The sequence below is a fragment of the Anneissia japonica genome, unplaced genomic scaffold (assembly GCF_011630105.1).
Source record: "Anneissia japonica isolate Jap-2015-1 unplaced genomic scaffold, ASM1163010v1 scaffold3334_len1275209_cov185, whole genome shotgun sequence".
NCBI classification, from domain to species: Eukaryota; Metazoa; Echinodermata; class Crinoidea; order Comatulida; family Comatulidae; genus Anneissia; species Anneissia japonica.
The window spans coordinates 1,009,276-1,023,280 of record NW_022738561.1 but is presented as its reverse complement, the minus strand read 5'-3'; the positions used below and the strand labels follow the sequence as shown (position 1 = coordinate 1,023,280).

The window sequence follows — 14,005 nt, the reverse complement described above, 5'->3', positions numbered from 1 at the left end:
GCTGACAAGATGGCGCAGCAATGCAGAGTTATGTATGTGTACCATCCAAGATGGCCGTCGTAGTAAAGCGCCACCTTCAGGCCTGTCTCTTATACACATCTAGATGTGTATATATATACATACATACATACATATATATAATATAAATACACACATTATACATACATACATATATATACATATATATATGTATATATATATATGTATTTATATATATATATATATGTATATATATATATCGTTTTGAGAATAGACAATTGACACGTTAGCCTAGTGACTGCGCACACACATACAGTACACGTACAAGTGAATAATAGTCAACATAAAAACATAGTTATAAATTCAAATAAGGTGTTTAATAAAATAATATGTCGAACATTCAGTTCGCATCATAATACCCTGCGCTATATACAGATGAGAAGCCAAACATGTGACGTTCTCCTGGGTCACTACTTGTCACACCACACAAGTTGGTTCTGAATGAAATAAATATCAGCTCTTACTTCAGCTGCTTGAAACCTTCAATTTCTTCTTAAGTTTTAAGCCTGTCGTTGAAGTTCAAGCTGTACTCCTCTGACCATCTAAAAATTAACAAAATACACCTTTCTAGAATAGTTATCCTAAACAAACATCATTTCAAGCATTCTGGAACATGATTAACTTTCATATTAATAAAATGGTTAATCTATAGCTTTATGCTACCAATATGCTGTACAATTGTATACATACGCCCATAATAAGTGTACATGCAGTAAGTATTAAAGGCGTCTAAATATCAATACACAATATTACTTGCATAGATACATTAATAATGCATACCACAGGTACATTCAACATTCCTGCATTAATTCAACCCTATGTAATATTACAATTAAATCTATCCCATTACGTTATTCAGTAAACAATTAACGTTACTCACGGTCAAACTAACTCCACTTGGCTCTTATATATGAGTTGCACAATACTGTGATGCTCCTAGCTATCACCATATATCATTTAGGTAGGCTTCACTATGCCTCTTAACTTTGCTTAATCTTTGGTGCACCTTAATAACTGACATGTCCCTGCTTGAATCATATTCCACAGCTTACACCCTTCCATTAAGCCTTTCCTTATGCAACTACCTCTCCCTTCTGGTTTCTCTATCAAGCCTACCCCTGCTAACACAAATTAACATAATATTCCCCCACCCATTTTCTCTACACTTATCAGAAGTTGCCACTTGCCTAAAAGTTATTCATATTCATAAAACTTTCAACTACCCTGGAGTAATGCTAAATCAACCATTAACTCATGTATATTCATTATACTGATTCTACACAATGAACACAACCATTAAATCATGAATATTTATTACGCTGATGCACTATACAGTGAGTGTAACGCATTATAAGGTCCACTCTGTGACACCAACCAATTTATATTAACATTAAGATTCTGAATTATTTTCATTACCCAATCTCCTCCAACCTAAGTCTTCTCCTCGCTTTCTTTGAACATTCAACAAGCACCTTCTTGGGGAATTCAGGTGGAGACATAAACACCTAAGTGAAAGCATAAAGAATTCTATTTTCTCTATGGTAAAAGTAATTTCTCGTGTGCCGCCCCTACATTATGGAATGCCCTTACCTCTTGAGATTAAAACCTCATCTTTCTGTCAGAAAAAGTTAAAATTGTATCTATTCTCCTTCGCATACTACGTTTTTTGACACACGTCATTGTTATTTTTATTTCATTTTTTCGTAATCTTACAACAATAGTATAGTTAACTATCCTCAGTAGTGTCATAGTGCCACTGAACTTTGCATCCTGTCTTAGATATTGGCGCTATACATAATATATTTGTTGATTGATTGATAATCAAATAAATAGTTATAGTTTTGTTTAGCTTGTCTTTTTTTATTTGTTTATAATAATAATAATAATGATGCATATAAACCTATATAGTGCATATTGCTAAGCCCGGTCATTGGATTAAACAGCTTTGGAACACACACACTGAAAGGAGTATTTCATGACAGATGAAAGTGCGCCAGTTTACTGGCTGCAGTGGACATGAAGTGACCCTCAGGGGACTGAGAAAGTTATTGACAAGTGCAACATCTAGTCCCGAGTGCATAGAGACCTCGTTTATCTGCGCTATATAAATCCATCTATTATTATTATTATTATTATTATTATTATTATTATTATTATTATTATTATTATTATTATTATTATTATTATTATTATTATTATTATTATTAAGTTGCACTCTCATTAATAGGGAGTTTTCGATGCACGACGTTAACTTTAACGTTAGTACCCAACATGCAGCGCGATAGCTCCGCCCCTTTTGTAGACAAATCGAAATACGCATGCGCAAACCCGTAAATAACGTACGTCGAGCACGTAAAATCGTGAAATTAACGTACTCCACAACGCAAGATGAATAAATTATGACGTCATTGGTTACAGTTAAGGTTAACGTCGTGCATCGAAAACTCCCTAATTTAATCATGGTCTTCTTTAAAGCACCGTAAATCAACTGCGTGCTTTTTTTTATGCATTGGTGTATGATTCGTTTGGTAGTTCGTCTTCAGATTTGGCTTTTTGATATTCAGTATTTGTCAGAGGAATGACGTTCCTAAAGTTTTCTCCATCTTCAATTGTTTCTGGTAGAGGGCGGTTCAATGCCTCAGGTAGCAACAACATCATGAAACCAGCGGTCAACGACAAAACAGTAAATATCGATAACGGAATCCATGATACATATTTTCCCTATAAAATAATGTTAAAAGTTTGAAATTAAAACATTGTAGAATAACATTATTATACAAAATTAATAAACACATAATTTATCTGAAACAATTATTGAATTCATGACCTTCCATTATTTGATTACAACGTTTTTTTATGAAGCAGCTCGATGGAAAAACTTACCCAACGTTTCAATGGCTATCAGAACCATTTGCAAAATTAGTTTTCTATTAACAACATCTATACACAGGGTTTGTGTCACGCTTACCTACTAGTTGAGCGTGTCATACACAGTCCAGCGATCAGCATGCAGATAATCTAGATGGTCATTCAACCTGGAAAAGGAGGTGCTGGAGTAGCACTAAACGTTGGTTGGGTAAGTTTTTCTAGCGATATTGCTTCAACGAAAATTGAAGTTGCTCGACTTCCTATATTTGTCAATATGGATTATACAATTTGAATAAGATTTCAAGAACGTGACTGATACTGTAATAACACTATAATTACGTTGTTTATGTAATCACTTTACATAGAATTAATGTCTAATTTTTTAAAATGTATTCCTCATGTTCTTCAGTATGTAATTCGCAGATGAGTTGTGAAGTGGTGGCAGGAATGTTACCAAGAATACCGATCAGTCCCATCGAATACTATAATTATATCCAAAGAGTATATATAGAACAAGAGAGCCAACAACGCTCATTGAGAGCGTAAAAAAACGATACGCTCTACGCAGCTAGTGTAGGACGCCAACTAACGCTTGTATGTGTTTTATTACCATAGAGCTATTAAACAACTAGAGTGCTGACAAGATGGCGGAGCAATGCAGAGTTGTGTATGTGTACCATCCAAGATGGCCGTCGTAGGAAGGCGCCACCTTCAGGCTTAGTATATATATTATTACCATAAATAAGCCCTCTGACTGAATATTATTTCATTAACGATAATTAGTATTGATAATGACAAATTATTAAACTGTCGTAGCCAAAATGAGGCCAAGTAGAGCATCTTATTCAAATATTAAAAAGAATTAAAATCGTGTACATTACAACCCATACACCGCAACGCTCGAGTTTCAAAATACGGGTAAACTAGCTGTACTGAACTTTCGGTGTAAATTGAGGGCGCAATTGAAAATGATAGTGCTCAGGGGAAATTTGATTGGCTGAATCTATGGCAGCCATCTTGGATGGTACACGCACACAGCTCTGCGTATTTCGAACATCGAATACATTGCTGTTAGCACTCTAGTATTCTTATTATATCTCTATGTTTATTACCCAGTACTCTACCGCGCACGGTAGGTTTGTCTGTTTATCTGTTCTCCACAAGGTACTTTTGTTTTCTGCTTACTGAGTTTATAGCGGGCGTACTTCTACCGCGCTGCGCAGCGCTGCACTGGTAATAAAAAGAATATACAACCGTTAGTGGGCGTCCTACACAGGCATGACGTTTTTACGAACGGGACTTTGCTCTCTTGTTCTATTTTAACTCTTTGTTATATCTAATAAACGTTCTTTTTTTTGTATTTAGAGAATCAATGTTCATATTTCAATGATTATTTAAAATACTGCCGTGGTTGTCCTAATTACCAGCACCATATTAGAGAATTTGGTATAACTCTATATCGTGCTTTGGAAAGTTATGGTGTTTTACATTATACCTACCAGGTACATGACATATGGTGCTACAATTCCACCAATTCTTGCAGACATTGAGCACGCACTGAAGCCAATATTTCTGTAGATCAAGTTCGTCACAGTAGAATTTATAAATAAATATGTTTCTAAATAGCAACACAACACAACACATTCTACAATCAATATATATATTTCTAAATACCAAAACAACACAACGCGGTCTACAGTTTCTAATTATTGACAAGGGGGATTGGTTATGTTTTTTAAAAGCAAGTTCTTCCTGTTATATATTATACGGTAGTACAGACCGCACCGCACTATTGCTGTGTCAACTGCATGAACATTGTTTACTCTTGTCATTTAGTTAGACCCAAATGGACATACTCCACATTGCGTAGTCTGTACAAAAGCAAAGAATCCGTTACACATACTTATTCCGTGTACACCAATCCATTTACAGTTGTTACATCCTTGCCTATTTTTAATTAACTTCTTTATATAATTATATATAACATAATATTTTGTAGTTATCATTTTCATGACCTTAAGTTTTAATCAACATTTTCTAGGAAAGTACTGTTTTCTTATTTTAATTTGCTTTACTTTGTAAAGCTCATAAATAGTATTATCCTACAATATGCTATTGTCCTATGACCTACAAGTTAGTTTACCCGTGGTCAGTATTTAATTAACGCAAGGTAAATGAACTGAGTTTGGTACCTCTAAGACTTGAATGTGGTTTTGCATCCGGGACATTTACTTTCAGTTGGTCCAAACCACTTATTTATTACCTTAATTAAGTATGTTTATCGGACACTTTACTATAGCTTTTAATTGGTGGATTAGTTTGCTAAACTTGTTGAAATTGGTGCCCTGATTGGATGGGGCCCTTAATATGCAAAGTGTCACACCTATCTTAAAGGGTCTTACTACCCAAAGTAATTCAGTTGTAATTTGGGATCCAGTGCAGACAACTCAAGACATCTTTATTACCTGGAACCCTGTTATTTTGTCCGGCTTCAGTTCCTCTCTGATCTGTAAGTAAGGTACTTAAGTTGCTGCTTCAGGTTCTAACCACCATCATCCTCTAAGCTCACTTATATGTTTAAATTCTATCTTTGTTTAATTACCGTATTATAATCGCATTGTAAATAAATTTTATATATTTTCTAAATACACAAAAGTTGTGATCTATTCTCTGTTAGTTATTCTGAGCCGTAACGTAACACAGTTAATATTATTCTTCCTTAATACGCCATAGAAGGGGCTCAGCTTCCGGTTGGTGATTCTTACACATCATCTGCTACAGAAAGTTTATCTATTGTAGAATTAATACTTACAGTATTGTGTTGTCATCATCTACTTTAAATACTTCTAATCTACTCTAAATACTTCTATTCGCATCACGACATGTAGATGACATAAAAACCTGGAACCCCGAGAAGTCCCCATCAATGAAAATGGATCAGCTATATCGTACCTGACAACCGTCGGGAAAATCTCGGAAGCAAAAATCCAAACGACGGTGTAGCTTGTAGTAATACCAAACTTGCCTAGGAATGCCAGTGTAGTGATAATACTTGTCAAGTTTTTGCCATCATCTTTTTTGGGAATATAATTTTAAAAATAATTCAAAAATAATTACACATTTTAGCCTGTTCTTAAAGCTATAACATTATAATAGATTAATACTATTTGAAATGTGGAAAGAGGTAAAGCTGCAGCTTGCGTGATAGAAGATTACTTGATTTCTGTCGAAAATTATAAATTTTTATACAAACATCCCTATACACCTCATGTTGTGAGTTAGTTCACAGAACAGAACATGATCCCTCTGTCAAATTTTATTGATGTGAAAGGGAAGTTCTTAGTGGCATTATCTTAAAACGTTCTTATCATGTTGTATATTATTATGTACTTAATATAATAATACTGATGAAGAGGAATTCCAAAGAGTTTCTTAATCCAATTTATAAAAATCGCATGTATTAATATACAGTATTAGTGATAAAATAATGTAATTGATTTTTTTTTCAATTTGCAGCAATCTAAATTGCCTACAGATTTCCTTCTAATTCTTGAAAAAAAAATCATAACATCGGCGGTGGTCCGGGTCCAGCTGCTTCTCACCCATTTTTTGGTTGGTAGAACCAAGAGTTCGTAGAACCAAGAGTTCTCGGATGAGGACTTACAATGGAGGTCCAGAGTATACATCTGGCTCCTGTGCACTTTAAAGTAACCCATTGCATCTTTCGGAAGAGTAGGGGGACCCCGATGTTATGGTTCATTTCAGCTCCTGTCGTTGTAGAATGATGTGAACAAATAGCTACTATTAAAGAGCCTCTTTATGGCTGCCACGTAGTCACGGACCACTCCCATACGCAATTCAATACACTGATGCTGCAACGTATGGGTTATTCTTCTACCTTTACCTTTTACCTTTATTGTACAGTCAAAATGCTCACATAAATGACAGTTAATTCAGTTACTCACAGTTAATGTTTCTATTATCGTTGGTTAATGTGAAAATGTGCAAAAGCTAACCTGTTTCCTCTGGAACTACAAGAATAAGAAACAAAGCCACAGCTGCCAGGATGTGGAATATTAGACCTAGTTTCCGGCGACCATATCTATAGTCAAGTGCAAAACATCTTTACAATGTGTTGCTAATTATGTAATACGTTGATACAGAAAAAAACATAAAAATATGTAAAAAAAAAAAAATTTAAAAAAATCACCGATCGACATGTGCAGGACTTACCTCAATGGGGTAAGGTTGATTGTTTAATAACATGAATTGTTACATTTTAAATCATTCTTTTCTTAGAGTGTCATTTGCTTTTAATGATATATGTACTAGCAGAATAACATAAATTATTTTTTATGCAAGCATGATGGAAGCATAACACAAATACAACGATAAACTCACCGCGGCATCGCAAAAGCTGTAAAAATGTAGGCTGGAACTTCCGCGAGCCCTAGAAGAAACGAGTTAATGTATCGGTTTCCCGCCACATTAGATGAATTGAGTGCTAATCCATAGTACACCATGCTGTTCACACACCTGCAATTATTTGTGAAGTGTTAAGTATATAAACCTCATAATTATTATCAGACAATCATTTTAATATTTTAGTTTAATAAAGCCGTTACTGTGAGCATTATTACAAGAATGGATTGTATCATTATCCAGTATTGAAATCAGGGTACACTTTCTAAAATTCAATAATTTCTGTGCTCAAATCAATCAATTGTATGTTACTGCTAAATGAATATGTTAATTTCAAAATTATTTTATATGATTTTTTTTTTGTACATTTTCAGAGGACAATACATTTTAAGTACACGATTATGCGTATTTTTATTTTATTATGAATGTTATTAAAATCCACTACATTCACAAATTAATGGAAATTTCACTTACCATAGGTAAAACAGCACAATAGTATGTTTTCTGATTTGTGGTGTCCTAACCGTATCCAGTATTGTGTACACTTTCCGTGGCGATCTTTTCACCTCCATTTCCTTTGCTTCATTCTCACCATTACTGCTATCCATTATGCCAACATCTTTTAATGTGATGTCGGTTTTGTCATCATCCGAAATTTTCCAAGTGACAAACCTGTCGTATTTTCCGTTAAATTTTGCGATTTTCTTAAAAACTTGTTCTACCTCTTTGTATCTGTTTTTGCTTAAAAGCCATCTAGGTGATTCGACTACAAACCTTAATTGAAAAGATATTATATTATTATTACTATTATAGTACTAATATCAATTTTATCATTCATTGAAAATTAGAGGGAATAAATTAATCTATAATTAACGTTAATATATTTAGTGTATATCCAACCATCCGTATAATAATTATTGTAAACTAGAAAAAGCAAATGTATGTGCAATTCCAAAACCTAATGTTGCCCAAACGTCTTTCCTTTTTCAAAAGCCTCAATTTTTTTAACAATGTTGTCTTACCACCAAAAAGGAACAAACAGTAAAAACGGGAGTGTTATTGCCAATTGGAAATGGCGCCAATTTGGAAAAAGGTAAGCTATAGGTGTCAATAGACAAAATCCAAGTCCCCAGGCAATAGTGTTGATACATAGAGCAAGTGTCCTTTCCTTTGGAGGAAACAGCTCTGCATACAGTATAAACAAGGTCGTCACCACAGACTGTAAAAATAAAACAACGGACAGTTTGTTGATTAGATAAATTGGATGCATCCAGTGGCATATTTAAGGGTGTGCGTTAGGGAGAACCCCTCCCAAAAAATGCGGGTTCCACCAGTCACCCCATTATAATGTTTGAAGCAAAAAATCTCGCTCAAGTAGGTAAAAATCACCTTATTTTGAGAGCTAGCTCCCCCTCACTTAATCAGCTAGCCCCCTACACACCCCGCTTCATTTTTGCAACCTCCGATAAGCCCCACCCCTGCTCCCCTCATTAGTGCTCCCAAATTAGGCCTCCTTCGTCGCATTTCAAGACTCTTAGACACGCCACTAGGTGCATCACAGAGATAATGTTGTAGCGTGTTACAATGTTCTAACAAACAATAACATACAATGAGCCCTTCAATTGACGTCCAATTTTCAATTGCTGGTTACTTCATGGTAATAATGTAATGGAATATTGAATTAGGTTAATGTAAAAAAAATTATTTTAACATAATTAATTATTAGAAGTTGTTTTACAAGATTTCTTAAACGGCTTGAAAGCTCAGCATAGTATCTCATCTTGAAGATTGGAAAATGCAAAATAAACGAGGTAGTACGTACCAGTTGTTACCATTGTGAGAATTTTTAACTTACCAAAAATTCCTAATATTTCCATAACGGGCAAAATGTACACGTAGAAATATTATTTTTGTTTAAAATAAAAAATGTTATTGTGATAAAAAATATTTAAAAATTATATATATCACCATTTCACACATTGCCAACACAAACCACACAACGACAAACGCAATGTAACCTTTAGTAACCACCAGAACTGTCCCAGCAATTGCTCCAACAAGTATTGTTAACCCTGCTGTTTTCTTTCGGCCAATTAAATCTGATAATTGACCAGTTATAAAGGATCCTGCTAGAATTCCACAGAAGTAAATAGAAACAGCAGTTGTAGACAATATCGTTTGGTCACACACTAGATCTAACTGCAAAAAGTATAAAAAACAATTTTATAGATATATAAGCATACATATACAAAAATGGCATATATATATACATATATATACATATACGTAAATTTTTTTGTGATACGTTTAACCGTCATATCATTACTATATATACGTATATATATATATATATATATATATATAGGCCTATATATATAAACTGCCTTGTTGTTAATACTATAACTATATATCTGTTCCAGCAGGGTTCCCCACTGTCAGCCTTAATGGAAACAAAACAAAATTATAGTATTTAAAAAGGGAAATATTCTTAAACTGAGTGAAAAATGGTATTACAATGTTTAAAAGATTGAAACCGCTAATTCTTTTAAATATCTAGGAGCATTTTTGGATGACAGATACGGATGCTATTAACTTTAGTATTATTCAGGAGTAATATTAATTTTTCTGTTTTGAACTTCTAATGCATCTTCTCGTAAACACTTTTTGAAGATTTATAACGGGTTTCCCTCATCTGACTCTTGGATTACAGAGAATACTATTAAAGCAAAGACTTAGTGGTTTCAAAGGCGTATTTTATCGATTTTAGAGTCTACTGATTATGTACAAAACACATTTACAATTATTTTTCTCCCCGACGAACTGTTTTTTTTTCGGACGTGTGTGGGGAGGGGGGTCGGAGCCCTCTCCGACGGGGAGACATGGCCTCCACTCCCCCACCCCTGCGCTACCTCTGCAAAGATTGAAAGCTATATAAATAAGGTTCTTACTTTTGATGAGCACTAAATTCACTGAAATCTGAGATACATTTAATTGTCAAGATGTGAAAGTTTGAGGTTAGTCGGACCAGTAGTTTTTGAGTTATGCTTCCGGAAGGACAAGTACTCCACAGACAGACGGAGAGAGACTAGAATAAGCAGTGCCAGTATATGTGGCCTGAATGTTACCAGGGACCAGTCTTACCAACTTGATCGCATTCAGTATAGAGCCTGAAATAATCTTTAACGAAACTTTAGAATGATGACCCTGTTATTCCACTCATTGTAAAAAGGGACAATTTGTGCAGGGGATACTTCACCAAGGTTAAGCACCCGGAACATGCACTTCATAACTTGCTACCTGAATAAACAAATATCAACAGTATAATCTGAGATTACAAACCCTCGCCCTATTGCGCGATATCTATGTCTACCGAAGGCCTATTTATGCCCTTTTTTGATTGTTTTTGGTTTTCAAGTTTGTACATTTCTCTTTTGTATTTTAACGTTGTAATATGTTCTCCTGCTTTCTTATTTAACTAATTGAACTGGGGTATTTTAAATATTTTTAATATTATTACTTTTTTTTTCTCTACATTTCAAATTTTTCTTAAACTTGCAATAAACATATTTTGAATCTTGAATCTTAAAATAAGTTTACCTACCTCTGTAACAAGTGAGATTTCACCATCCGCAACATCGTATAGCCAACCATCTGTGCAAGGCATTGTTTCATCTGAAAATTCATCGCTGCCGTTACTGTTTCTGAACATAGAACACTTCTCATATTTTCCATCGCCTGCAATTGGTATACTGATGTTTGGTTCAAGTTCAGTTTTGCAGTAATGTGGCGGTTCATACAGAATGAATATGAACGAAAACACTTGCCAGGCTGGCAAACAGGAAGCTAGAACTCCGAACAGTACGATAATAACAAGTTGGTAACGTCCAAAACCTCCTAAATCGCTCAAACACTTGTCAACATTCATAATGGTAGTCATAGTAGTCTTGCAGAAAAATGAACAATAGTAACGTTTACCAGCACGTTAGAGACAAGTGTGGGTTTCTTTTGGATCAAGCTACACAAAAATACTTCTATTTGTATTGTCGCACTTATTGAAATAATATGAGCCTCGCAAGGCTGGTTTGCTCTTTTTAACTACTAGCATAAAAAAAACCAGCACCAGATTGTTACTACAGATTCGCATTCAATTGTGTTCCATATTGTAATAACATTAAATTGAACCTTAACCTGGATTATTATCAAAAGATTGTTTGACCTAGAGACGAGGAAATAATAATGTGAACGCAACTGGTGTTTCCTAAGTTTACTTGAAACGAATTACAGGTTATGCACATACCTTATAAAAATTTAGCTACACTGTAAAAGCAATTTGGGGGATTTCAATGTAAGCTCCATGTGTCCCGTGGTGAAACTTAAAGCTAAATGTGTTTTAGGTATAGCCTAATGAGGATCTTGACGTGTTTAGCATTGAAATGTTGCTTTGGTATTTGACATCATGATGCCAAATTAATACCTAAGCAAATTTTCATGCTGAACACGTCAAGAACCTAAACACATTAGGCATCTTTTAGACACGTTTAGCTTTTAAACATATCACCAAAAGCGGGGGAAAATTGTTTACAGGTTTGCGTTGAAATCCACCACGCTGTCTTTACAGTGTAACTTTGTACTAAGTCAGAGAAGAGTAGAACGGTCTCATAATTAGTTCTTCTGGGAGCGTTTGTCGATCTCTACTGAATGAGCATTTATTTAATTAGATAATTATTATTCGGTTTTATCGATGTAAGTACAATTCTCGGCAGCGGTAACTCAGGTGTACTGTGTGCAGATATTGAAGACCTAAAAGGTTTTTTATAGTCAAATCATCATTCTCTCTACGGGACTCTCTAATATAATGCGAGCCTTTGGATTTTAAAGAGTCGCTGAAATCCTTTCCCATTCCCTGCGTAAGGTCAGTATCATCAATTCAAGGTGTCAGCCCATATAGAAATATAGTTTGGACACCATTGTATGCGAAGAAAAGGAAAGCAATCGTGTGTAGGAAATGTCCAATCGATCGTGTATGACCGGAACTGAATAGGCACAGATAATCTGCATTCTGTTGTATGAGTAATAATAATTATACTTAGGGATCGGATTCCAAAACTAAGCGCGAACTCGGTGGTCTAGTGGTATATAACTCTAGGCTTTGGAGGTCGTAGGTTCCATTCCCATCTGAATCACTTACAGGGGTTTTTAGCCAGTATTTGGGAACGTACATACCGAGTGTGCTATTTGAGAATCAGATTCAACACTTCACTAAGCGCAAGGTCGTTGGTTTAGTGGTTATGGCACCAGACTAGTTGTCTTAAAGTCGTGTGTTCGATTTCCACCCAATTCATTTACAATTTTTTTTCCCCAGTATATTATTTAGGTACGATAACATACTCCATAATAAACACAATAATAATAATAGTAATAATAAATTATTAATAAAAAGTAATAGGACCTAGGCCTTATAAATGAGAGGACTGCTGCGTACTAACATTATTATTATTACTGTTATTATTATTATTATTATTATTATTATTATTATTATTACTATTATTATTATTATTATTATTATCAATATCATTATTATTATCAATATCATTATTGTTACTATTATTTTGAAATGAAAGAAAAAACATCAATGTCGTTTTAAACAGTTTATTTATTTCAAGAACATGTAAAAATAGCCCCTTTGCAAACACTGAATGACCATACGTAGGCATATACTAAAACACTGACACTATAAGTATTGATCGTCCCCAACGATATAATACACTTGATTCTAATAATCAAAGAATTAGATATTATAAATCTGATTATTTGGGTGTTTTTGTTTTTGTTTTTTTTCTTTTGCCTTTTAGTCTTCAAATCTTAAGCGGGCATAATTGGATAGTTGTCTTTGTCCAAATATTATCCTGCAAAATGATACTCTGAATATAACTAAATTGTGCAAAATTTAATATTATAAATGATATATCGTACTTGAAAAATTAGACTATTTTTTTCCAATTAGTAGTAAAAAAACTCAATAGGCAAATGTCTCATTTATAATTTCGTTTCCAATTTAGAAGTGAATCACTAAGTATTTTATATGTTTTTGTTGAATCAAAATAATCTTAATTAAGTAATGGTTTACAACAAAATATTTTGAAAGTACGTACTGCAAATTGTACTCTTAAGGCTAACTCAGACAGCGTCGGCGACGCAGCCCGACGCGATTTGTTGTCGCGTAAGGTCTGTGCGAGTTAAATCGGGTCGGGCTGCGTCACCGACGCTGTCTGAGTTGGCCTTAAGCCTGTGAAATAATGTGCATCGGTCGACGGTTGTCCGCGCAATACTTTGGAGACACGCATGATACGCACACGACGGATAGTTTTCAATGACGATCCGTTTAGTGTAGAGTGCCACCTATAGTAGGTAGACGGCGAAGTGGCGTCATATGCTCACACAGAGCAAAAATAGATCGTCGATCGACAGGCGACCAATCGTCGGCCGATACAGTGTGTGCCCGCAATAGGTCTATAAAAAATAACAGCCACTCCTGTGCTGTATGGACATAAAAGCACACTATCATTTTTAAACTCTATTTCTCTAGTTTAAACTAAAATCCTAACCATTAAGCTATTAAGCTTTGCAGTGGCGTACCTAGGAGTCTTATAATGGGAGGGGGGCTGTTGGGAAAGCA

At 34.6% G+C, this 14,005-nt stretch overlaps 1 protein-coding gene and 2 long non-coding RNA genes across 3 annotated transcripts; 1 reads left to right on the top strand and 2 right to left on the bottom strand.

Moving 5' to 3' along the window:
* Positions 1-334: 334 nt before the first annotated feature.
* Positions 335-2,140, bottom strand: LOC117117639. Its single transcript, XR_004446934.1, has 2 exons — positions 920-2,140; positions 335-581 (listed from the first exon to the last, which is right to left on the bottom strand). It is a non-coding gene; the product is annotated as an uncharacterized LOC117117639 (long non-coding RNA).
* LOC117117638 lies at positions 540-14,005 on the top strand. The gene is made up of 4 exons (XR_004446933.1): positions 540-550; positions 1,962-1,965; positions 3,062-3,064; positions 13,566-14,005. It is a non-coding gene; the product is annotated as an uncharacterized LOC117117638 (long non-coding RNA).
* On the bottom strand, positions 2,370-11,497 carry LOC117117637 (organic cation transporter protein-like). The gene is made up of 9 exons (XM_033262015.1): positions 10,931-11,497; positions 9,298-9,528; positions 8,352-8,548; positions 7,804-8,103; positions 7,309-7,443; positions 6,924-7,009; positions 5,860-5,980; positions 4,407-4,479; positions 2,370-2,760 (listed from the first exon to the last, which is right to left on the bottom strand). Exons 1-9 carry the CDS (start codon positions 11,264-11,266, stop codon positions 2,542-2,544), a joined length of 1,698 nt encoding a protein of 565 aa, XP_033117906.1. The 5' UTR covers positions 11,267-11,497; the 3' UTR covers positions 2,370-2,541.